Below are 25,942 nucleotides of genomic sequence, written 5' to 3'. Positions count from 1 at the left end.
TTAGAAGAAAGGGAGCAGCACTTTCTTAGCATCCTGACCATCACTTATTCCTCAACCAATGTTACTAAAAAAAAAATCATCTCCTTATTTACCATTTGTTGTTCAGATGACTTTTTCACATTTGGGTACATTGCAACAATGACTGCACTTCAGCCATTAATCATTTTTCAAGCAAGCTACAGATGAGAAAGGCACTAAGTAAATGTACTTTCTTTCAAGCAGTGAAAGGTTTGTGCTGTAGCTCAGTAATTGCCTTATATTTTTGTTTTGAGCATTGTTTCAATTTTAGTATCACTGGTATACTGTGATCATAATTATTAATTATGACTATAGGTAGAACATCAAACAATACAAAGTTCAATGCTCATCCAGTTAGGAATGATCCAATCAATGTGGATAGATGGTTAAATGGTTTTGGCAGTACAGGTGGAGAGAATCTTTTCCTAGAAGGACTGCAGAACTGGGAGGGGAACAACTTTAAAGTTAGAACTTAGTTGCTTGTGTCATTGAGCAATGTCAAGGAGTACCTCTTCAAACAAAGGATTGTGGGAAACTACAACTCTCTTCTCTCCCAAACCTGCTGAACAAGGTCAATTTAAAATTTTTAAACTAGCATTGGGTCAGATTTGGAATACAGGCCAAGATAGATAAATGGGTTAAAGTCACAGATCAATTGTGATCTAATTAATTGCTTGCTAACATAGAACTTGTACATTGCTGAAAAAAGGTGTCCTGTGGAAGCTTTTTGTCTTTCATTCATCTTAACAGTTATAGAACTTTCAAAGGGAACAACAAATAATACTGTATCAGAAACAAGGTGCCGATTAGGTTGGCAAGCGAAGTCTGATTGGTTGATGCAATGCCATGGAAAGAGCTTTGATAGCATGTCCCATTTGTCAGCAATATCATTTATTTGAATCATGTAGAAGGCTCATGGAATTCCTATGGACTATTCCTATTGGTATACTTCTACTAACGGTCTCTAGTCAGAATTAAACATGTTTTAAATCATTTTTCAGTTTTGTTTTCTTTCTACCAATTTTAGAACAGTAAACCAGCCATAAATGTAAAGGGAAACATCTCACAGTAGTACTGATCTGGGTGGGGGTCTGGTAGCTCAGTTGGCTGGAAGGCTGGTTTGCAATGCAGACTGACACCAACAGCACGAGTTCAATTCCCATACCAACTGATGTTACCGTGAAGGCCTCCCTTTCTCAACCTCTCCCCTTGCCGGAGGCGCAGTGACCCTCAGGTTAACCTACCACCAGTCATCTCTCTGTAATGATAGAACAACCTGATGGTCTGGTAGGGTGATGTGAATGGGTACTGTTCGTCATAACCTTATTATTATCTCATGACACCAGGTTGGACATGAACAAGGAAATATCCTGACGATTACTAATTGTAGTACCCAACCACAACCTCAGATGATGAATCAGTGTTCCTCCATATTGAACACCACTAGGAAGAAGAAGCAATATTAGAAAGGACACAGAATGAATGGTATATTCACCATTCATCACAAAGGATGGCTCAGCAGCACCAGTCAGGCTGAGGTGGCTGAGCCCTGAAAGGTACATCCATAGGAGCAGACTCGCAGAAAATGGTACAAGAGCCAAACAAGAATGAACAATCTACTTGAACATGTCTTCAGTAACTTAAATTTCCATAACAGTACTGATCATCACATTTCCACATGGAAATAAAGTCCCATTTTGATAATGAGGATGACCTTCACAATGTATACGATATTACCACCAGCTGCTTTACCAGCTCAGACTTGGCCCACAGTGCCTAATGGACAACCACAGAAGAGCAAACATTGCCTGCAACAGACGGAGCAAAGAGATCTCACAACCAATGGGCAAGATCAAAGCTCTACTGTTTTGTCACATCAAGGCGTAAATAGAGGTGGACAGTTCAACAACTAACTAGAGGAGAAGTGTCAACAAATCCACAAAGATAGCAGAGCAGAGATCAGCACAGAAAAACCCAAGGCTGAAATATGTGCAATTACATTCAGCTAGAAATGTCAAATCACCCAAGACAGATGACAATTTTCAGTCAATTTGATTCACTCCATGTAACGTTAAGAATGTGTGAAGGCACTGGGTTTGGTAAAAGCAATGAGCCCTGATCACATTCCTGCAGCAATAGTGAGATCCGTTCCAAAACCAACTATACCCCTAGTCAAGAGATAATGGGAACTGCAGATGCTGGAGAATTCCAAGATAATAAAATGTGAGGCTGGATGAACAGGCCTGCTGTGTTCATCCAGCCTCACATTTTAATACCCCTAGTCAAGTTGTTCCAGTACAGATATAATAAGTGAACTGGCTGCTGGGAGAGTGCAAATCTCTGTCACAATTATGCAACATAGATACGAGACTTTTCCTGCTTGGCTGATGCTCTGAAACTACAAAGCTAAGAAAAACCTTTACCAAATAATTCCCTCTAAATAAGACGACTTTAGGCAATTCTGTGTCAACAATCTGTCCTGAAAGCTCTGTTCAAATTCTGACAGCTGTGACAAATTGTACTGCAGCAGCTGAAACAATCAACAGTTGAAAATAATTGAAAGCTTCCTCAGTAAACAACCCACAGCATTCTTTTAAAAAGTCAATTTGCCCCATTCTACTGAGGCTTTTAAAAAATTTTAAGATCCTGATCTACATCTTTGCCAAAAACTAAGCAATTCTGTAGTGGGCCATATTCCATTAGTGCACCAAGCTTTATTGAAATCTAATATTTAGTTTTTGAGATAAGTCATTTCTAAACAGAATAACAAGCAATAATAGACCTAATAAGGGAAGCTACCCAACAAAGTGTAAAATCGCCAAGGTTTATCCTTTGCACAAAATGCAAGATAAATCCATACAGCCTATTACCAAAGCTGTCTACTTCTAAACTTCAGCAAAATGATGGACGGTGTCATTGCAACAATGGCATCAAATAGCTCTTACTCAGTTCTCCAATGCTAAATATTGGTTCTGTCAGCATCATCATGTTCTAGATCTCATTACAGCTTATGCCCAAATATGTATAAAAGAGCTGAACTCTTCTATGATTTGAGAATGACTGCTCATGTCAGCAATGCATCATTTGACTGAATGTGGTATTAAGAACCCCTACCAAAATTGATGTCAAGCAGAATTGGGCCATACCACTCCATCAATTGGAGTTACAGCATAAAGAAAGATTATTGTGGAGGCCAAGTACTGGAGCCATAGGACATTGCTGCAGGAGCTCAAGGCAATACCCCTGCTCAACCATCTTCACTTCTTCATCAACAACTTTCCCTCCACAGTAAAATCAGAAGTCAGGTTGTCTGTTTATGGCTGCTCAGTGGTTGGTATCATTTTTGATTCTAGTAACCCTGGAAATGTCCAAACCAAATGTACAATATTTTGACTTGGGCTGACAAATGGCGTAAAACATTTGAGACACACAAGCATCAGACAATGACCATGTCCAACAAGAGAGAATTTAACCATTTCTACCTGATTTTCAGTGGCCATTACCATTACTGAATCTTAAAACATTAACAGATGCTTGCTCATCACCAAACTTAAATGGGTCAGCAACCTACATACCATGACTAAGTATTGTGAGCAGGTCAAAGACCGGAAATTCTGAGGTAAGCAGGTTTCCTGACCTCCTAAAGCATATGCACAACTATATGGCACAAGTTGGGAATGTAATGGAATTTTCCCCACTTCTGTGATCCCAGATAAGGCCTACAATTTGATTAGAATCCTGGTAAGGGACCAGTAGAGCAGTCAAAATTTGAAAACCCACTTGCTTATGAAGAGGATAAAGCCATACGATTCCATGAGTTTAAACATCAGAAGATACTTTACTGTATAATAATCTGCAAATCAGTCAAAATTTTCTGTCTCATATTCTAACATGTAGAATTAACAGGAAATAAATATGAAACAACAGACAAACCATGGTCAAACAAACGACACATAAAATGACAGATACAACACAGACAGATCCCTCAAATTTCTCAGCAACCCAACAAGACATCAGCAAATGGCTGAATCACAAAATCCTTTCCAACTCTTGTTCAAGGGATTTCAGCTACTCTCGTTGAAAGACCTAACCACTTATTCTTCTCAAAAGCCATTCAGACTCAGCCTGCCCTAATGATTGCTCACTTCCCAGATCTCAATCCCTTGTCTTACTACAATTTCCCACTAGTTTAATTAGATTGCACCATAGTGCCTAGTTCCAGCACTAACTATTCTGAGCAGAACTCTATTAGTCACAGGCTTTCTTTTGACCCAACTGCTAACTGCACTGAGCAATTACTGTACATAGGTCTCTAATTTCAAAGAGCTAACAACACCCCTTCATCTACATGGTACTGACAACATTTGGATGCCTTTCCTGCTCTGAACTGATGGAACAAGCAAAATTTCAAGTTTACCAAGCTGATACCCAGTAGGAGGAGACATGAGAAGTTGTTGGCAGATAGGATCAGGGTAAACCCTAAGGCTTTCTATTGGTATTTAAGGAATAAAAGAATAACAAAAGTAAGATCAGGCCCAATCAAGGTTAGTAGTGGTAAGTTGTGTGTGGAGTCAGAAGAGATAGGGGAAGCACTAAATAAATATTTTTCGACAGTATTCACTCTAGAAAATGACAATGTTGTCGAGGAGAATACTGAGATACAGGCTACTAGACTAGGTGGGATTGAGGTTCACAAGGAAGAGATATTAGAAATTCTACAAAGGGTGAAGACAGATAAGTCCCCTGGGCAGGATGGGATATATCCTAGGATCGTCTGGGAAGCCAGGGAGGAGATTGCCGAGCCTTTGGTATTGATCTTTAACTCGTGATTGTCTACAGGAATAGTGCCAGACGACTGGAGGATAGCAAATGTGGTTCCCCTGTTCAAGAAGGGGAGTAGAGACAACCCTAGTAATTATAGACCAGTGAGCCTTACTTCAGTTGTTGGTAAAGTGTTGGAAAAGGTTATAAGGGATAGGATTTATAATCATCTAGAAAATAATAATTTGATTAGGGATAGTCAACACGGTTTTGTGAAGGGTAGGTCGTGCCTCACAAACTTTATTGAGTTCTTTGAGAAGGTGACCAAACAGGGAGATGAGAGTAAACCAGTTGATGTGGTGTATATGGATTTCAGCAAGGCGTTCAATAAGGTTCCCCCACAGTAGGCTATTGTACAAAATGCGGAGGAATGGGATTGTTGGAGATATAGCAGTTTGGAGCAGGAATCAGCTTGGTGAAAGAAGACAGAGGGTGGTAGTTGATGGGAAATGTTCATCCTGGAGACCAGTTACTAGTGGTGTACCGCAAGGGTCGGTGTTGGGTCCACTGCTGTTTGTCATTTTTATAAATGACCTGGATGAGAGCGTAGAAGGATGGGTTAGTAAATTTGCAGATGACACTAAGGTCAGTGGAGTTGTAGATAGTGAAGAAGGATGCTGTAGGTTGCAGAGGGACATAGATAAGCTGCAGAGCTGGGCTGAGAGGTGGCAAATGGAGTTTAATGCGGACAAGTATGAGGTGATGCACTTTGGTAGGAGTAACCGGAAGGCAAAGTACTGAGCTAATGGTAAGATTCTTAGTAGTGTAGATGAGCAGAGAGATCTCGGTGTCCATATACACAGATCCTTGAAAGTTGCCACCCAGGTAGACAGGGCTGTTAAGCCATACAGTGTTTCAGCTTTTATTAATAGAGGGATCGAGTTCTGGAACCAAGAGGTTATGCTGCAGCTGTCCAAAACTCTGGTGTGGCTGCACTTGGAGTATTGTGTACAGTTCTGGTCACCGCATTATAAGAAGGATGTGGACGCTTTGGAAAGGGTACAGAGGAGATTTACTAGGATGTTGCCTGGTATGGAGGGAAGGTCTTACGAGGAAAGGCTGAGGGACTTGAGGCTGTTTTCATTAGAGAGAAGAAGGTTAAGAGGTGACTTAATTGAAACATATAAATCAGAGGGTTAGATAGGGTGGATAGGGAGAGCCTTTTTCCTAGGATGGTGACAGCAAGCACGAGGGGGCATAGCTTTAAATTGAGGGGTGAAAGATATAGGACAGATGTCAGAGGTAGTTTCTTTACTCAGTGAGTACTAAGGGAATGGAACGCTTTGCCTGCAACGGTTATAGATTCGCCAACTTTAGGTACATTTAAGTCGTCATTGGATAAGCATATCGGCGTACATGGAATAGTGTAGGTTAGATGCGCTTCAGATCGGTATGACAAGTTGGCACAACATCGAGGGCCGAAGGGCCTGTATTGTGCTGTAATGTCCTATGTTCTATGTTCTATGTACTTTTCCCTGAACGTTGCTCTTCATGTTACCCTTTGAACTGATCTGTGACATTCAATTTCCTAAGCAGCAGGGCCTGATGTACCAAGTTTCTGTACCTAACAAGCTCTAACCAACCCATGGTCATTCCCTACAATTGCCCTGGCTCCACATCAAAACATCAGAGTCAAAAATCTAGAAAATGCGCTCTCCCTCAGTCAGATAAGTACAATTTCAATAACACCCAAGAAAATTGACACCATCCAGGACAAAGCAGCTCAATAGATAGACACCCCACACACTAAAATATGCACGCAGCATGCCATCACTGAGGCACAGTAGTAGTTGTGTGTGCCATCTACAAGATGGGCTTCAGCGACTCATTTTAAGTAGCATAGCACGTTCCAAACTGGCAATCTGTTGTAATTTGAAGGATAAGGGCAGGGAACAGCAGGTTCCTCTCCAAGCCACGAAGAATCTGGTTGAATTATATTGCTGTTCCCCCACTTTCATCCAAACTTCTATTCCTAACAGCATTACTGATGAAGCTACAACTGCAGTGGTTTGTGGCAGTAGTTCATGATCACTTTCTCAGAGGCAATTAGAGATGGGCAACAAATCCTTGCTTTGCTAACTATGCTCAAGTATCACCAACTTTTTAAAAAGTGTATATTTCACTTCTGAGAGGACCTCCTGTGTTATTTAGTTTTTTCCTGAATGACATAGTACTAGCAATATGCATTCTGTACTGGAAGTGCCAAGCCTGAAGGAACAAGGTTTCTTGAACAGGGCTGAAATGTGCAGTTCCAGCTTTTTAAAATGGCACTAGAACACCCCTTTGAAAAATTGGATATTGTCCACGGTGAGTTGTTCGGATGTAGAAATTTTCTTCAAAATACCAAGCATGTAAAGAGGAGACTTTATATCAGTTGATATGTCTTGATTCATAGTAGTGCAGCAAAAAAGTTGAAATCAAACAAATTAATCCAGTGCAAAAATAAAATAAATGTGCTGTGTAAGTAAACATTATGTTTAAACGAAAATCTCCTGAAAGATACAACAGACACAGCTTAGAACTATTTTCAAGAAATGTGGGAGGAATCAGTTTTGGTTACTGATTGGCTCAATATCTAATTCCTGTGCCTGATTGGCTTGGGGCTCAGGTTTCATGGTCAACAGGCCAGTAAGCTGCAGACACATAATACGCATCCTGAAACACAGTTCTCCATTGAAGAACAATGGAAGGTTGTGCCATGCTCATTGATAAATTAGATTATTTTAATTAGAATATTGGCAGATATTGGAACAAATTGTTGCAACAGCTTTTGTTACCAAGTCCAGCGTCAAAAAATTACATTTAAAGTCAAATTCCATTCTTTAGAAAAACTAATGGATTTGACTTTAGAAATTAAATTGACTGATTTTAATTGACTTTTTAGAAAAGTATTTATTAACTTTTTTAACTTAACAGAGTCCCTGAATTAGCAGGGCCATTGCCTTCTTATATTTTGGCAACATGGCTTGGAATAAACATCTTCAATGTTTAAATCTAAGTGTTTAAATTTTTATTCATTTCAGTTTCAATCCTTTTTCAGTCTTGAACAGCATAAATAGCTGCATGTAGAATAAATTACAGATTTGGTTTTATTTCAAACTGCCTGCCTAAACCAATTTTAAGTCAGTGATTATCTTTTTAGAGCAAAAGTAGATCACATTACCTATCTTCTACTTGTTTTGCTGTGTTTTGGATGCTGACTTTTTTCTCTTCCATTTTCAGTGATAATTCCTCCAAAATCATCTTCTGATTTTGTAAAGCATCTTCCAGATATTTGAAACTGTGAGGAAGAAATAGGAAAAGCACATTGATAGAACCAGCAACTCAGTAGCTACTGAGAAATCAGTTTGGCCCACTTATGAATTTTTATCATAAGACTCTTCCATAACCATAGAAGTAGATTCTCCACACAACCTGCTGGATATTTTAAATATCTCCACTCCTGTTTCTTCTTCCTGTTGTTAGGGACCAAACCCCTTCAAAAGGTATGAAGGAGATAGCCAAGATCCTAACTTTTGTCTTATTTAAAGGCAAGTGTAAGGTGCTATGTTCCAGCTGTAATTCGATTAGTTACACTACTCGGCTTTAAGCAAAACACATTATCCTTACCGAACAGTTAAAATACAAACAAAAGAAAGAAGAATCAGTAACTTTAACTCTCTTGGAAAACTTAACAGAATATTAGATTATTTAACAACTAAATGGCGATTGCTCTATTAGCGATAACTTCCTATAAATACACCTTAGCACAGGCAAATTCAGTAAAATAGATTGCATGTGAAACAATGTTTCTCCAGTCCAGAAGAAACAAAAAAAAAACCAAGAAAAAAATTCTGGAAAGAGAACTCAAACATTTTGTTGCAGCAGGGAGAAACATATGGCAGTATCCACTATCATCCTCAAAACCCCAACAACTGCTGAAAGTTAAACGAAAACCCTGATTCTTTCAGAGCCTGGCTCCAGCTGCTCATGCTTCCATGGTTTAAATTTAAAAACAAACATTCGGGGACCTCACAAGCTGCTTACTCTGTTGGCTTGGACCAAGCTGCTCATTACTTCTGCTTCAAAATAAAAACAGGGACAGAATACACCTCTTAAAGCCACAGTAGAGTCACACTGTGCAACTCATTTTCTTATGCTTCTTCACTTTGCTCCAACCCTCAAACATATAATTCTAATTACATTGGTCTCACTATTTCCTTACCCTCTAATCTTATTCAATCTGAATGAGAAAAACATTGTTCCACCCATACACAGAAAACTGGTTGCAGCATCATAAAAATTTCTTAAGTAATTTCGTAACTCTGAGGCAAAGTATCCTGCATTAGGTTTTGATAACTAACTTACACAGCTTTAAACTTGCAGGGAGACAGGACCTTGCAATCCTCCTGTTAGATTATCCCCCTTCACCTTACCTATGACCTTTGTGTTGTGATAGCTGGCAATTCCAGCAGGCCAGCACATCGCAGGTCTCACAGAACAGCTTCATTGGCTCTTTACTGTGAAGCGGACAAAAGAGTGGAAACTCATCAACCTCACTTCTGTCACCTGTAAATTGGATAAATTAAAACTCTCACGATTTAAATCAATGCAGGATGCAAACATTTTTGAAGGTTAATCAATTGAAGTAAACAACAACAACAAAGTATGTACTTTATTAAAAGAATTGCTCTCATGAGACTAGAATCCCACAGTAGAAAGTACCCAGGCCAAGAAATACATTGGCTGCAACATACTTTTCCTAGCCAAAACATACCATCAGTTCAATTCAACATTTGTAATTTTTCCAAAGGTGGAAGAACAGAAAAGTCTGTTAATTGCTGTAAACTGTACTCCACCCAAGGAGGCAAGTTGTAATCTCAAACTGCAAGTGTCAGCATGCAGTTCAATCAGGTGGCAACCCATTAAAATTCATGCACACAAATAAACCAATTAATTTGCTAGCCAGTATTCAGGTGCACACACACTCCTAAAATCATATTTTGACCTTACCCAGGAATGACAGTCCAATAATTCCCTTTTATGATAATCAACTAAACACACTTTATGCGAGACACTGCTGTGAAGTTTGCTGGCTTCAGGTAGATTAGTTATGCATTAAGCGATGAAGGAATCCTAACTAGCATTTCTATACCAGTTTAGCATTACAGTACGATTCACAAGTTTAAACTAATGCTTGGTTAATGGTTTGGAGTAACAAATAGAATTATTTGGGCAACAGAACTATGAAATATTTTTATCAATAATACTAGAAAGTTTATTATTATTATCATTGACTAATGTTATCAGTAGGAAGTAAAGCTGGATTCCTACATGACCCAATTGAAATATATAGAGCGAAGAAAGTTACCTCAGAGTACAACGGGATATTGATCAGATGGGCCGATGGGCTAAGGTGTCACAGATGTAGTTTACTTTAGATAAATGTGAGATGCTGCATTTTGGAAAGGGAAATCAGGGCAGGGCATACACACTTAATGGTAAGGTGCTGGGGTGTGTTGCTGAACAGAGAACTTGGAATGCAGGTTCACAGTTCTTTAACAATAGAGTTGTAGGCAGAGAAGGTGGTGTTTGGTAAGCTGCCTTTATTCTTCAATGATAATGGGAACTGCAGATGCTGGAGAATCCAAGATAATAAAATGTGAGGCTGGATGAACACAGCAGGCCAAGCAGCATCTCAGGAGCACAAAAGCTGACGTTTCGGGCCTAGACCCTTCATCAGAGAGGGGGATGGGGTGAGGGTTCTGGAATAAATAGGGAGAGAGGGGGAGATGGACCGAAGATGGAAAGAAACGAAAATAGGTGGAGAGAGTATAGGTGGGGAGGTAGGGAGGGGATAGGTCAGTCCAGGGAAGATGGACAGGTCAAGGAGGTGGGACGAGGTTAGTAGGTAGATGGGGGTGCGGCTTGGGGTGGGAGGAAGGGATGGGTGAGAGGAAGAACAGGTTAGGGAGGCAGAGACAGGTTGGACTGGTTTTGGGATGCAGTGGGTGGAGGGTAAGAGCTGGGCTGGTTGTGTGGTGCAATGGGGGGAGGGGACGAACTGGGCTGGTTTAGGGATGCGGTGGGGGAAGGGGAGATTTTGAAACTGGTGAAGTCCACATTGAACGAGGATCCCCCTCGTTCTCACACACCACCCCACCAACCTCCGGATACAACGCATCATCCTCCGACACTTCCGCCATCCACAATCCGACCACACCACCCAAGACATTTTTCCATCCCCACCCCTGTCTGCTTTCCGGAGAGACCACTCTCTCCGTGACTCCCTTGTTCGCTCCACACTACCCTCCAACCCCACCACACCCGGCACCTTCCCCTGCAACCGCAGGAAATGCTACACTTGTCCCCACACCTCCTCCCTCACCCGTATCCCAGGCCCCAAGATGACATTCCACATTAAGCAGAGGTTCACCTGCACATCTGCCAATGTGGTATACTGCATCCACTGTACCCGGTGTGGCCTCCTCTACATTGGGGAAGCCAAGCGGAGGCTTGGGGACCGCTTTGCAGAACACCTCCGCTCAGTTCGCAACAAACAACTGCACCTCCCAGTCGCAAACCATTTCCACTCCCCCTCCCATTCTTTAGATGGCATGTCCATCATGGGCCTCCTGCAGTACCACAATGATGCCACCCAAAGGTTGCAGGAACAGCAACTCATATTCCGCCAGGGAACCCTGCAGGCTAATGGTATCAATGTGGACTTCACCAGTTTCAAAATCTCCCCTTCCCCCACCGCATCCCTAAACCAGCCCAGTTCGTCCCCTCCCCCCACTGCACCACACAGCCAGCCCAGCTCTTCCCCTCCACCCACTGCATCCCAAAACCAGTCCAACCTGTCTCTGCCTCCCTAACCTGTTCTTCCTCTCACCCATCCCTTCCTCCCACCCGAAGCCGCACCCCCATCTACCTACTAACTTCATCCCACCTCCTTGACCTGTCCATCTTCCCTGGACTGACTTATCCCCTCCCTACCTCCCCTCCTATACTCTCTCCACCTATCTTCTTTTCTCTCCATCTTCGGTCCGCCTCCCCTCTCTCCCTATTTATTCCAGAACCCTCACCCCATCCCCCTCTCTGATGAAGGGTCTAGGCCCGAAACGTCAGCTTTTGTGCTCCTGAGATGCTGCTTGGCCTGCTGTGTTCATCCAGCCTCACATTTTATATTCTTCAGTGCATTGGATATTGAAGTTGAGAGTTCAAGTTGCAGCTGTATAAGACATTGGTGAGGCCACTTTTGGAATACAGCATGCAATTCTGGTCTCATTGCTATAGGAAGGATATTGTGAAACTTGGAAGGGTTCAGAGAAGATTCACAAGAATGTTGCGAGGGTTCGAGGGTTTCAGCTATAGGAAGAGGCCGAATAGGCGGAGGCTATTTTCCCTGGAGCATCAGAGGCTGAGGACTGGCCTTATAAAGGTTTATAAAATCATGATGGGCATGGATAGCATGAATAGACAAGGTCTACTTCCCGGGGTGGGGGGTGTCCAAAACCTGAGGGCATAGGTTTAGGGTGAGAGGGAAAAGATTTAAAAGGAACCTAAGGGGCAACATTTACACACAGAGGGTGGTGCTTGTACAGAATGCACTGCCAGAGGAAGTGGTGGAGGGGGTACTTGGATGGGGATAAGAATAGGAAGGGATATGGACCAAATGCTGGTGAATGGGACTAGATTCATTTAAGGTATCTGCGGAGCATGGAAGAGTTGGACCGAAGGGTGTGTTTCTGCGCTGTGTGTCTCTATGACTCTACATCAGTCTTAAAAAAAGTTTTCTAAAACCAAAAAACTTTTCAAATTTCTCATGACTTATATTTAATATTAATGTAAAATCTCACAGCAGTATAAAACAAAATCTGACACCAAACTATATAAGAAAACTACAGGGCTGTGACAGAAGACTTCGCAATACCAAAGGTGCCTGCACTGTGCAAGTTGGAAACTCCAAAAAATGCAGGCCCCCTACAAGACACACTCTGACCATTGAGAGACCAGCATGGGCACATCATACATACGCTGGAAGCACACAAACTGGATGCATCAGGAAATTAAATAGCATCTAAATGTTAGTTATGGCATATGATTTTGATTATTTATGTTGGTGCAGAATTAGTGGTAGTATTGTGTCTGTATCGTTGGAATTTTACAACTGGATTTACTAGGCAGTGGAGGTCAGAGGAGTTGGTGGGCCCATCAGGAAAACACCTTTCTCAATAATAGGGCTTAAGTGGGCCTCTGCGGGTTGTCAACGGTCATTTTGTTAACCTGAAATACTGAAAACATGAGACCGATGCAGTGCAATTTCGATACTTTATATTTTCATACAGAAAAAAAGCTGATTATTTAGATAATTGAGGGGTTTGGAAGCAACAACAGATACATGCAGGTCAATCATAATCTTAAACAAATTCAACATATTATTTAAATTCCATATTAGCAAATCGGTCATGTGATGAAAAGTTCATCCAGAGGGTCGTGGTGACAGGTTGTTTGTCAGACTGGAAGCTTTTGACCTGTGGTCTTCCACGGGGATCGGTGCTGGATCTACTTCTGTTTGTCATTTATATAAATGATTTGGATGAAAATATAGGAGGCATGATTAGTAAGTTTGCAGATGACACTAAAATTGGTAGGATAGTGGACAGCGAAGAAGGTTACCTAAGAGTACAAAGATCTTGATCAGTTGGGTCAATGGGCGAAGGAGTGGCAGATGGAGTTAACAGGGATAAATGTGAGGTATTGCATTTTTGTAAAACGAAGGCTGGACTTATACAACTAATGGTATGACCTTGGGTAGTGTTGTTGATCGGAGGGACCTAGGGGGTTCACATATATAATTCTTTGAAATTTGCATCACAGGTAGACAGGATGGTTACAAAGGTGTTTAGCATGCTTGCCTTCATTGCTCAGTTCTTATGATGTCATGCTGAGGTTGTAAAGGACATTGGTGAGGCCTCTTCAAGAGGTGTGTGCAGTTCTGGTTGCCCTGTTACAGGAAGGATATTATTAAATTGGAGAGGGTTCAGAAGGATTTACCAAGATGTTGATGGGAATGGAGAGTTTGTGTTATAAAAGTAGGCTGGATAGACGAGGGCATTTTTAACTGGAGCATTGGAGGTTGAGGGGTGACCTTATATTGGTTTTATATAAGGTGAATAGCAAATTTCTTTGCCCTAAAGTGGAGAGTTTATAACTAGGGGGCATATTTTTAAGGTGAAAGGAGAAAGTTTTAAAAAGGACTGGAGAGTCAAATTTTTGACACAGAGACTGGATACTGTGTAGAATGAACTTCCTAAGGAAGTGGTGGATGCTGGTACAGCGATTAACATTTAAAAGACATTTGGATAAGTACATGAACAGGAAAGCTTTGGAGGGAGCTGGGCCAAATTCAGACAGGTGGGAATAGTTTAGTTCAGGAACATGATGAGCGTGGACTAGTTGGATTGAAAGGTCTGTATCCGCGTTGTATGACTCTGTCTCAATGTTCATTTTTGATGCGACAAAAATGTTGCAGGGACTTTATTTCTGAGGTTGTTATCTGGAAAAGGTAAAAGTTACTATAAAACATGAAGACAATTAACATGGCTAAATGATGTAATGAAATGAACAAATCTAACATCTCAAAAATCCCTGGTCACAAGACAGTAAGATATGTAATACAGTACCCACAAAAAAAAATCAGACAGTCACTGCAACACAAAATACTGACTAAGAAGTGAATGAAAGATGCACAGTCATTGTAACACTGAGTACTAACTCAATCAAATAAAGTTTTAAGTTCATCACAGCAACATAAGTTTAATCCATCCAGTTTGTCCTGAGGCGAATTGTAGGATTAGTGGGTTAACTAACATTTCATGATTGACTTAGTTTAATTATATTCACACAATTAAAATAAAATTCATTAATATTATTGTTCTACCTACGTATAGGCAATGCAGAGCTTAGTACTCCAACATCACGTGACTTTACTCAGCTTCATGTGGATGGCGAAATGCACCGTGAGATTGAGAGCAGAGTAAAGATAATGGTCTAATACTTTACGCACAAAAACAATGTTGCTGGAAAAGCTCAGCAGGTCTGGCCACACCTGTGAAGGAAAAAAACAGAGTTAACATTTCAGGTCCGGTGACCCTTCCGCAGAACAGTTTTGCATAAGGGTCACCAGACCCAAAACGTTAACTTTTTTCATTCACATATGCTGCCAGACCTGCTGAGCTTCATCATGAACTTTGTTTTTGTTCCTGATTTACAGCATTTGCAGTTCTTTTGGTTTTTATTTAGTCTAATATTTTAGACTTACAGCTGTAAGGCTAAGGGGTATGTATTTATCTTCCAAATAAGACAGAGACGATACTCCCCCCAGCTTGTTAGCCCAAAGCAAGAAATCAGGATGTCTGCTACGGTATAGTACCAGTGTATTAAAAACAGAATAGCAATTGACTAAAGTAAATCTTTGTATTAGAGATAACTTTGTAACAATGTATTCAAGTTTGTTATTATTAAATTTAGCATATCCCAGATTAACAATTCGTGAAATTAATATGTCTCCTGATCTTCTGCATTAAGGTAACATAAGGGAACATAATTTGTTTTCAAGATTTCCACACAGCAGAAACTAGGAAAAAGCAAAGACTGGTGTTAAGCAAGTGATTTAACATAAATTGCATCACTGAAGGGAAGATTGAACATATCATTAAAAAAATTATATTAAGACTCACATGGTCTAGAATTCTAAAACTTATAAAGCGCAACAGTTGCTTGAAATTAAAAGGGATTCTGGAAAATAATAAAAAGTATGCACGCAGTGTCAGTGGTTTTAATGCATAGAAAGAAGATTGTTGGTGTCTTTGAAGGAGTAAATGAAATATTGAATTTGGACAAATTTTCATATTGACATATCAAATATCTAGTGTGTATTGTCAAGTAATTTTTTTAATAAAAGGGGGTTACCTCAGAGAAAGAACAAAGTATGATTTTGCATGAATCAAACAGAAATGTTTGACTTCTGCTTTAAGCCGTTATCAGAATTTGTTTCATTGTAATGCTAATTTCTCCAGGGCACAGGAATGAGATAGGATGGAGACTTGCTGAATTGTAAAACTGGATGAGAACAAGTGTTTACGGGTGGAGAGTGGGTGGCAGAAGAAGCCAAACATTATTAGAATAATAGGCTGTTATGGCAATTGAGGTCAACCTGCATTTTAGTGAAAGGGGAGTATAGATAAGAGCACTAAACTGACAGCTTTCTCTTGGTGATGGAGTCATAGAGTTATATACGGCATGGAAACAGATCATTTGGTCCAACTTGTCCATGCCAACCAGATATCCTAAACTGATGTAGTCCCATATGCCATGTCAGCATTTGGCCCATATCCCTCTAAACGCTTCCTATTCTGATTCAGAAGCTTTTCAAATTGTAATTGTACACATCTCCACCACTTCATCTGGCAGCTCATTTCAGGTACACACCATCCTCTGTGTGAAAAAGTTGCACGTCAGGTCCCTTTCAAGTCTCTCCCCCTCACCTTAAACCTATGCCTTCCAGTTTTGGACTGTCTAACCCCAGGAAAAAGACCTTGGCTATTCAACCTATCCATGTCCCTCATAGTTTTCTTAACCTCTATAAAAGGTCACCCCCAATCTCTGACACTCCAGGGGAAAAAAGCTCCAGCCTATACAGCCTCTCCCTCCTTGTAAATCCTTTCTGTCTCCTTTCAAGTTTAACAACATCTTTTGTACAGCAGGGAGATCAGAATTGAACACAGTACTCTAAAAGTGGCCTAACCAATGACCTGTCCAGTCACAACATGACATCCCAACTCCTATACTCAATGCACAGATCATCAAAGACAAGTTTGCCAATGGCTTCTTCACCACACTGTCTACCCTCCATTCCACTTTCAGGGCACTATGCACCTGCACCTCTAGGTTCCTTTGTTCAGCAACATTCCCTAGGCCTCTGTGATTAAGTATACAAACGCTGTCCTGACTTTTTCTTCCTAAAAATGCATCACCTCATGCTTATCTAAATCAAACTCCATCTGTCACTCCATGGCCCATGGTGATGTCTTTGTCTTTCCTTTTAAGAGAACTGAATTTGATGATTGAGCCACCACCCAAGGCATCAGGACCAGATGCAGAGAGATAAGTACTCCCTCAGATTGTTTTGAAAAGATCATGCAAGAATCAAGATGTGTGGCATGGTACTGGGATATCACATTAGTGAACAAGGATATTCCGAGACTAGTCCAAAATATACAGGTACAAAGTAGTGGAAATATTGCACTAAAGAACAAGTTTCGGTCATGTGCTCCTACTCGATAAACAGCATGGCAAGAAATGGTTAATATGGCTAGTAATGTACATAAATGGTTAATGTGGCTCGTAAAATACAAAAACATCTTAATTTACAAGACAATGACACTACTCCCTGGCAAAACTGACCACAAAACAATCCAGAAATAGTTAAAAAAAAAAGTGAAATTGCAAGAGGGGGAAGGAGAACTTAGATTTAAACAATCAAGGGTTTTGGGATTGGAACACTTAGTAAGAAGTATCCTCAATACGGACACTGATTAAAGAAAACTGGAAAAGTTTAAGTCCACGTTTCATGTTATTTTATTGTTACTGAGTGAGGCAATCTACAGATGGATAACTGAATTGAGTTTTTTTTAAACTGAAGTAACCAAAAAGATTGATGACAGCAGAGCGGTATCAGAAAAGCCTTTGACAGGGTTCCACTTAGTAGACTAGTTGATAAGGTAGATCACATGGGATTTAGTGAGAGTTTGCCAATTGGATACAAAATTGGCTTGACAGTGGGAGACAGAGGATGACGGTGGAGGGTTGTTTTATGGACTGAAGGTCTGTGATCAGCAGTATTCCTCAGGGATCTGTACTGGATCCACTTTTGTTTCTCATTTATATAAATGATTTGGATGATAATGTAAGAGGCATAGTTAGTAAGTTTGCAGATGACACCAAAATTGGCAGTACAGTGGACAGTGAAGAAGGTTTTCTAAGATTACAAAGACATCTTGATTAATTTGGTTAATGGACTAAGGAGTGGCAGATGGAGTTTAATTTGAATAAGCGTGAGGTATTGCATCTTGGTAAAGCAAACAAGGGCAGGGCTTATACAATTAATGGTCGGGCTCTGGGGAGTGTTGTAGAACAAACAGGCCTAGGGGTTCAGGAGAATCATTCTTTGAAATCTGTGTCACAAGTAGGCAAGGTGGATAAGGTGGTGTTTGGCACGTTTGCCTTCATTGCTCAGACTTTTAGATATAGGAGTTGTTGAGTTTGGTTGAGGTTGTAAAGGATGGTGGTGAGACCTCTTCTAGAGTTCGGTGTGTAGTTCTGGTCACTCTGTTACAGGGAAGATATTATTAAACTGCAGAGGGTTCAGGAAAGATTAACCAGAATGCTGTCGGGAATGAAACGTTATAGATTTAAAATAGGCTGGATAGGAAATAGACTAGATAGGCTGGGACATTTTACTAGAGCATAGGAGATTGAGAGGTGGCCTTATTGAGATTTATAAAATCATGAACGCATAGATAAAGTGAATATTGGGGTTTTTTTTCCTGGGATGAGTGAGTTCAAAGCCAGGGGGCACATTTTTAAGGTGAGAAGAGAAAGTTTTAAGAAGAATACGATGAGCAACCTTTCTAGACAGAGAGTGGTTTGTGTGTGGAATGAACTGCCAGACGAAGTAGTGGATGCAGGTATAGTTATGTTTAAAAGACATTTCGGCGTTCATGAATTGGAAAGGTTTGGAGGGGATATGGGTCAAGTTTAGGTGGGACAAGTTTAGTTTGGGATCATGGTCGCCATGTACTGGTTGAACTGAAGGATTTGTTTCCATGCTCTATGACTCCCACTGGAGGATAACAAACCAAATTAAGGAACATGAATCTGAATATAACATTCAGAGGTTAAAAAATTATGAATACAATGAATTTAAGAACAAGGTATTTGAAAACAGGGAAAACAATGAATTGACTACAATCATTTTTAAAACTTTTGAGCACAGACATAATTGTTTCTGAAATTGGACTGATTAAATTATTTCACACAAGTTGCTAGTTCAAACATACAATTGGTAACTCAATTGATTTTTTAGGCAAATAAATTTAAATATTTTAATTTGAAATAAATAGTCAATGGAAACAGTCTAGGTGCTTTTAATTTGTATTAGTAAAAATGAGATAAATCAATGGGAAGAATTTAATTGACCACTAATGAATTCTGTCAGCTCAAGAACACCACAGGAGCTGTATATAAAAGAAACATTTGTGTCTATTGTTTCAATTTTGGATTTGGAATACTTTTGAAAGAGTCAATTCACGTATAATCTAACAAGTATCTGATTTAATGGGAACTTCACCAACTTGGTTAAGACTGAGATATGAGGCTTGCTGAAAGTCAAATAGTGGGCATGGTTCAAACAGTTGGAAATGAAAACCCGGTAGCAGATACGTGACATACTGGCCAAAAAGGGATAAATGACATTGTGGCATGTCTCAGAGAAATTATGAAAGAACTCATGACCAAGCTGAGGAACGAAGTGGGATCAAGTTGGTTTGGAATGGATAGCAACAGGAACACAAACAAATAGGGTGGTAGTGTTGGAAGCCCATGCTAAAACAAATCAGCCAATCATTTGATTGACAGGGAACAAGATTATACCAGAAAGGTTTGAGAAGGACAATTATGTCCAGATCTAGGGGGAGGAAGGGACAGTATTGTGTACCAATCTCAAACTTCACATTCTCCAATTGCTGGTTCAACCATTGCCTGCCAGTTACTGGAGACTACACTTGTATGATGCAGATCTGAAAACAAAAACTGGAAATGTTCATGGTATTCGACACATTCCACAACCATCACATTGGCCATGAGAGAGTATCACCCAAGTGAGCAATAGGGGAAATTAGACAACGAATAGATCAGACAGTCAATTTCTACCACCAGTACTAAATAAACTAGACATTCTTGAAAGACAAAACAGGAATTTCAATGAAAGGAACTGAATGTTAAAATACACCCCTAGATTAGGATTATACTGCACATAAGGCAGTAATGAATGTAGATCTGGTGGGAACGGAAAATATAAATAGACCGCAGTAAGAGAACAACTCCAGTTCCCCAATGCAGTGAGACTTAGCATAGGTACACTGACATAGGATTAGTGTTAGAAGATGCAGGGGAAAATGTGACTTTTGTGCCAGGGTATAGGCATGTGTAAGTTGTCTTTGGTCTAACTGAGATACAAGTACCAAAATGGTGCTCTCCTACAACAAAGCAGCTGTTTACCCATCTCCTCTGAAGACAATTGATAAGAGGGGAATTACAACCAACTGGAACTATTGGAGTTAGCAGGGAAGAGGTAACAATCAGGGGTAGCAAATTAGACTTATAAATGCAAAATTTGAAGCAGTGGATATACAGGATCATAATTAGCAATTACCAAAATCAAAAGAAAATGAGTCAGTTAGGATGAGAATCCTGTCAAGTTATTCCGGACACTATCAAGCTTTTGAAAACCATTCAAGATACAACTAGCTTGATTACTGATGGCATAGCTAACATTTCCCAAGAATAGCACAAGGCAGAGACATATACAAATTATTTGAGCTGGCTATGAACAATGATCGGCACTAACTTGTAACTAGGCATGCACTAAGTGCCAGGCAGGGTACTGGATGAGCAATTGAGGAAATTGCTAGAGGAGAACACACCCCTAAGCCACCTCAGGAGTTTAATCCTTGCTAGTAGAGTACTGGGCACTCATGATGGAGATAAAATGGGAATGATACATAGGAGCAGTGCTTCACATAACTAGGCATGGAGACAATCATACCCATCACTTGAGGAATGTTCACAATATACGCAAATACTGTGAGGGGATGTGGATATTGCTTAAAAAAAAACCCAAACCATGTGATTGTCATGAATATTACCAAGAAGGGAATCTATTTGTCACAGTGTCACCACGGAGAGGATGAGTGAGCATGCCCAGAAGAACAGACTAGACAAGAGGTTACCTATTGTAGCTTCAACTCTTGAGAGCTGTACACTGTCTATTTTACCAGTGAGTAACCAGTCTTTTCTGCAGTATGCCCTAAGCGGGCCAACTAATTATTTAGCCACAGTGGCCAGTTATTATCGTAAAGGCTCAAAAGGTGTCCTTTGTTGGGACACAATATTGCCAATGGCAATATAACTTGGCACATTAGTGTTAATGAACAAACCTTACCCATGCCAGAAAAAGACTCAATACTTAAGGAAGATCTCACGGTCCAGTGCACGGACACACACTGAGAGATGTTACAGTATGTCGCCACTAACTGCTGCTATTCCCCACCTGATAGCAGATTGGGCTCACTTCATTAAGGAGGCTAAAGATATCATCGACAAGTAGGATAAAACACACAAGGGAAATCAAGATCAAGCAGACAAGAGCCTGAGGGAGTCCAGTTGGTGAGACCAAGTGTGGAACTGGGGCCTGAATACCCAAACTCATCCCCAGATTCCCATTATATCTCATATGGTGGTAGAGGTACAACTTGTTGTATGATTTATATTGATCGTACTAATGTGCATTGCTAAAAGACCATTCAAGAAATGGAAAAGTAGGTGGCAAAGGTTCGTAATAATACCTATTCTTCCAATGTCAATGCCCCAAGATGTAAGCTAGCTTGTTTCATAGGCCAAGGACATAGAGGGAGGTTTGTTGGTGCAGCCCATGGTGGAGGGTGGCAAAAAAACAGCAATCCATGAATTTTTAGTTGACATAGAAATTGTGGAGAAGAATATTCACTGTAGCAATAGCTTGATTAGTTTAGTATAAGTTAGGGCAGTTGTAGCTTTGTGGACAGGATAAATTCAAGGTAGCAAGATTAAGATAGCACAAAGAATCTTACAACTAATACACAAATAATCCTGTTACAAACGCACAGTTACAAGTGTTGTACAGAGACTGTTTGGTAAAGAATATCCTCGAGAGGATAACAGACATGTAGTAACAACCAGCCTGAAGGTTGTAATTTAGCAAGAGTCAAAAAGAAAAGTATGATCCCACAATAATCAAGACTCTTTAGGGAATTGTCATTTCATATTAAACATAACTATAGAAGAATATTGTGCAATTAAAAAGGCAACCTAGAAACTAACACTAAAGAAGTTAGCTAAATTCCAATGAGCAGTCATCCTTAGACAGTGAAGAGAGGCCCACTTCATTCCCAGGGAAGATGAAGCGACAAATGGTGTAAACAGATATAACCTCTGAGAGAACAACAAAAGACAGATAGCATGGTGGGGGTCCAGTGGGATCTAAAGAGGTCATAAAACATAGTCAGTGAGACTTCAAGAAAATAAATAATTGCCGCTTCACAGCTTAGCAAAATGCTTAGGCAAAGATGGAGACAATTTGAGCAGATCCTTAAATCCAAAAATCAAGGGAAGAATGAGTGCAACAAATTGTAGGATAAGGGTGAGGATGAGGTTATATCCTGTTGAATCTAAACAAGTTTATTTTAATGACTTGGTAAAGCTGTGAAGGTGACTGAATTTCAGCCTCATCAATGGAATTCGAATAGATGTTGTCTGATTTAGTAAAGATAATTAGGATGAAAAGTATTTAGAAATAGAGATAGTAAGGTTCAGAGAATCAAACTTTGATTGAGCAACTTGCAGCATGTAAATAACAGAAGTTGTAACTGCAGCTGCAAGATTAGAGAGACTGTGTTTGTTTGATCTCCGAAGGTCGAGAGCGAGGGAGAATTTACTTTTATATTGGAACTAATATTATAAATTTTATAACAACTGGTAGAAATTAGCATCTTTTTGTGTCTCCTGTAACAAGGTTATTAAGGAATATAAATTGCTTAACAGAATTTGAAAATGTGATTAGTGATAAATCAAGTATCCAATTTATTGGCGATTACGTGATTCAGCTGATAAGTGTCTGGAAAGAAGCATAATTATCCGTGTTGGAACGTGATTGAATAAAATGCATTGTAAAATCCCAAGGACTGGTGATAAAGGTGTCTGGTAAACATCATGAGATCATGGGGGGATCCAAGGCTATTCATTGAGTTGAGCATCGTTGATTGTATGCTTACAGGATTGGATGTGTAGTTTAGTGGCATGTAGCTGACAATGACATCATTGTTGCATGTAATTATTGTAATGCAGAATGTACAAAAATGCATGCTTGACTCAGAGGCAGTGTCTGATGAAAACTGTTTCCAAGGACCTCTCCCACACTGTATTGGTAAAGAGCTTTGAATAAAGATTGACTTGTGCTGCTGGATGTAAGACTCAAGACTCCTTTTTGACATGTCTCCCCAACAAAGACATGATATCAAGATGTCTATCTTTAAGTCCATATTGCATACGCATCTCTTTTTTTTTGACAAAGGGGCAAAGTATTTTCACTTTACTAAGATAAATATGAGATTTAACCCGTGGAGGTTTAACCCCTGGATAACTGATGATTGAAGAAGCCAGTCGCAAGATAGTGGGAGGAGAACCTCAGTCAAATGGCCATCACTTTTGAGAACCACTTAGACATTGATCTAATCAGGCAACATCTTACCTGTAGTAACCTCAGGAAATGACAATTTATGATGCTTTGTCTCCTTCCCAAGCATATGTTCTTCTGAGCATGTGCTGCAAAGCCACTTATTGCAGTCTGAACAGAAATGGAGGGCTGGTTTCTTTTCTTTGCAGTTTGAGCAGTGCTGGTGAGACAAAAAGAAACACTAAATTCAAAAAACTACATCAAAAATCATGCACAAATGCTCTGCAACCAGGTTAGGTTTTACATTATTATTCCCTACATCTATCAGTAGCACTTTGGCTTGCAGAGATTGATATTGTAAGTATTATCATCAAGGTTTGCCAATTGAGAGAATGATTACATTCATGTACATTGAGATTGCTTCCTTTTAAACACACTGAAAACATAGTTGTGCTCATATTTTGTAGTAATGACTCCCGAACTTGCTACCAATGCCCATTCATACAAAAAGCTACAGCCTCCCCTTTTCAAAATGTTATTTTACACTTTTACACAGTGCATAAAAGCGCACAATTTCTACACTCCATATAGCTGACCAACAAGAATTACAGCACCTTCAGAAGAACAAACAATTCAAGCCACAAAAGAAACAAAGGCACAGGTATAATTATGTTGTATAGCAGTGCATACAGATGATATGTGTCCATCTAGACATTCTTCTGCTTTTGAGATCAAAGACTGAAAGCTAATAGTCATATAGTCAAGCTTGCAAGATTTAACTTCACAAACAGATTGGAATTCATGCAATGTGCTGTGGTATTTTTTCTGACAAAATTTGTAATAGTCCATATTACTGGAAACTAAAACAGAAATTCTAAAAAAAAAATCTATGCAACATAATTTTCATTCTCATGCCAAAGATTTCTCAAATGTTTTTGGCAACTTTTCCTCATAGGGGTAAGAACAAGAACGTCAATACTGATGAAGAAAACATTTGTTCCAACACTGTTTCTAGTATTTATCGGGGCGATAAATACTCATCCAGAGTATTTATCAAGCACTCTCAATCAGGAAAAACAGAGGCCAAGATACGAATTTTGGGGAACCTCCTTCAATATAGGATGAGAAAGGAAATGGAATTCAATTATTTAATTGGGCTGGCTGCGAGATCAGATAACTTGGTACAAATAAATATATCACATAGATGCTAGAAATCTGAATTATAAAAATTAAAAATGCTGGAAATATTCAGCAGGTCATGAAATATGAGTGGAATGAGAGACATTTTAGGTTGATAGATGATTGCCAAAATTGGAAATGTTCAGTAATACAATAGATTTTGATCAAGCACAGAGGTAGGGTAAGAGATATAGAAGGGAAGTAAGAACAAAATAGTAGAAGAGTGTGAAGAGATGAATAGCAAAAGTAACACCAGAATGGTCTGTCCAAAAAGAACAAATTGGAGCAATCGCCATGAGCTGAAATCATTGAGATTACTAATGGAAACAAATATAAATAAATTGCTGATTCAACTGGAAGGAATGTTGGGGTCCTGCATAGTGGAAGGGAGAAGATAAAAGAGGAGGTGCTTACATATCTTGTGCTTCTAAGGTGGTGCAGGGAACATGTAGTGTTAATTCATTTGGATGGTGCCAAGATAGGAAAATGAGGCTTGGGATGCTAGACCCATACCCTTGGAGTAGAGAAAACAAATATGTTGTTTTACAGATGGTTTTAACATCATAAAAGCATCCTAAGCAATGAAACAAATCAGTGTCTTAGGTTGTAATCTAGATTCAAGCAATATAGATACAGGAAAGGTGAAGACTAATCCCTCTTGTTACAGAATTAGTGACAAGAGAATCATCAACTGCGAGAGGTAGCTTCATTGACATCTGTCACAATTCAAAAATTTGGCATGCAGTGCCCAGTTACAAAGTTTAAAGGGATATACATTAAAATTATGGAGCAAGCACTGACATCCAAATCAATGAATCCCGGGGAGCAGAAACACAAAGTACAGAGGAAGATAGGAGAAGCTGCATGGAGGTAAAGGAGTGCACTTGCTCCTACAGCCGTACAACTGCAGACCTTGATCTCTGTGACTACATTTTCAGGAAATGAAGGACATTTTTGAGTACAACACAATTTCAGTAATTGGGTGATGATCTTTGAAGCTTCTATTCCATCAACTCTCAGAAAATTAAGCCGAACATTCTCTCTGTTTCAAGGCTAATGCAAACAAACAGTTGCACTTCTCCCACAGTGGGGAACAATTTTAAAGCATTACGGTCCACAAACGATAAAGCATTGGTAGAATTAACTATATTGATAGCAGATCTTTAGGTACATATGCAATAAATATGCAGCTGCAATAAATTTGACTATGCTCTGTGCAAAATTCTTTTGAACGTCTGAGTAAGTCAAAATGGAATTATGCTTTTTCAGAGATGCTTCTATTACAGGGAACAGTCAGGAGGAAAGGGTGAAATTTTAAAGGTTGAACTGGATGACATTTTGACAAGGCATTTTGATATTTTGTGTATTTTTTTTAATATGTCTTGTATT

The 25,942-nt window shown here is 39.7% G+C and overlaps 1 protein-coding gene across 5 annotated transcripts in view; it reads right to left on the bottom strand.

Annotated features, from left to right (window-relative positions):
• Positions 1 to 25,942, bottom strand: part of trim66 (tripartite motif containing 66) — a 239,686-nt gene that overhangs the window by 54,644 nt on the left and 159,100 nt on the right. For all 5 annotated transcript variants that reach the window (XM_048545261.2, XM_048545257.2, XM_048545258.2 and 2 more), the window contains 3 exons: positions 23,450 to 23,594; positions 9,255 to 9,387; positions 8,003 to 8,119 (listed from right to left, as the gene is read on the bottom strand). In XM_048545261.2, coding sequence (XP_048401218.2) covers positions 8,003 to 8,119; positions 9,255 to 9,387; positions 23,450 to 23,594 — 395 coding nt within the window. The remainder of the gene's footprint in view (positions 1 to 8,002; positions 8,120 to 9,254; positions 9,388 to 23,449; positions 23,595 to 25,942) is intronic.

The sequence above is a fragment of the Stegostoma tigrinum genome, chromosome 17, assembly GCF_030684315.1.
Source record: "Stegostoma tigrinum isolate sSteTig4 chromosome 17, sSteTig4.hap1, whole genome shotgun sequence".
NCBI classification, from domain to species: domain Eukaryota; kingdom Metazoa; phylum Chordata; class Chondrichthyes; order Orectolobiformes; family Stegostomatidae; genus Stegostoma; species Stegostoma tigrinum.
Note: the sequence above shows the minus strand (reverse complement) of the source record. Positions and strands in the feature narration are given on the sequence as shown.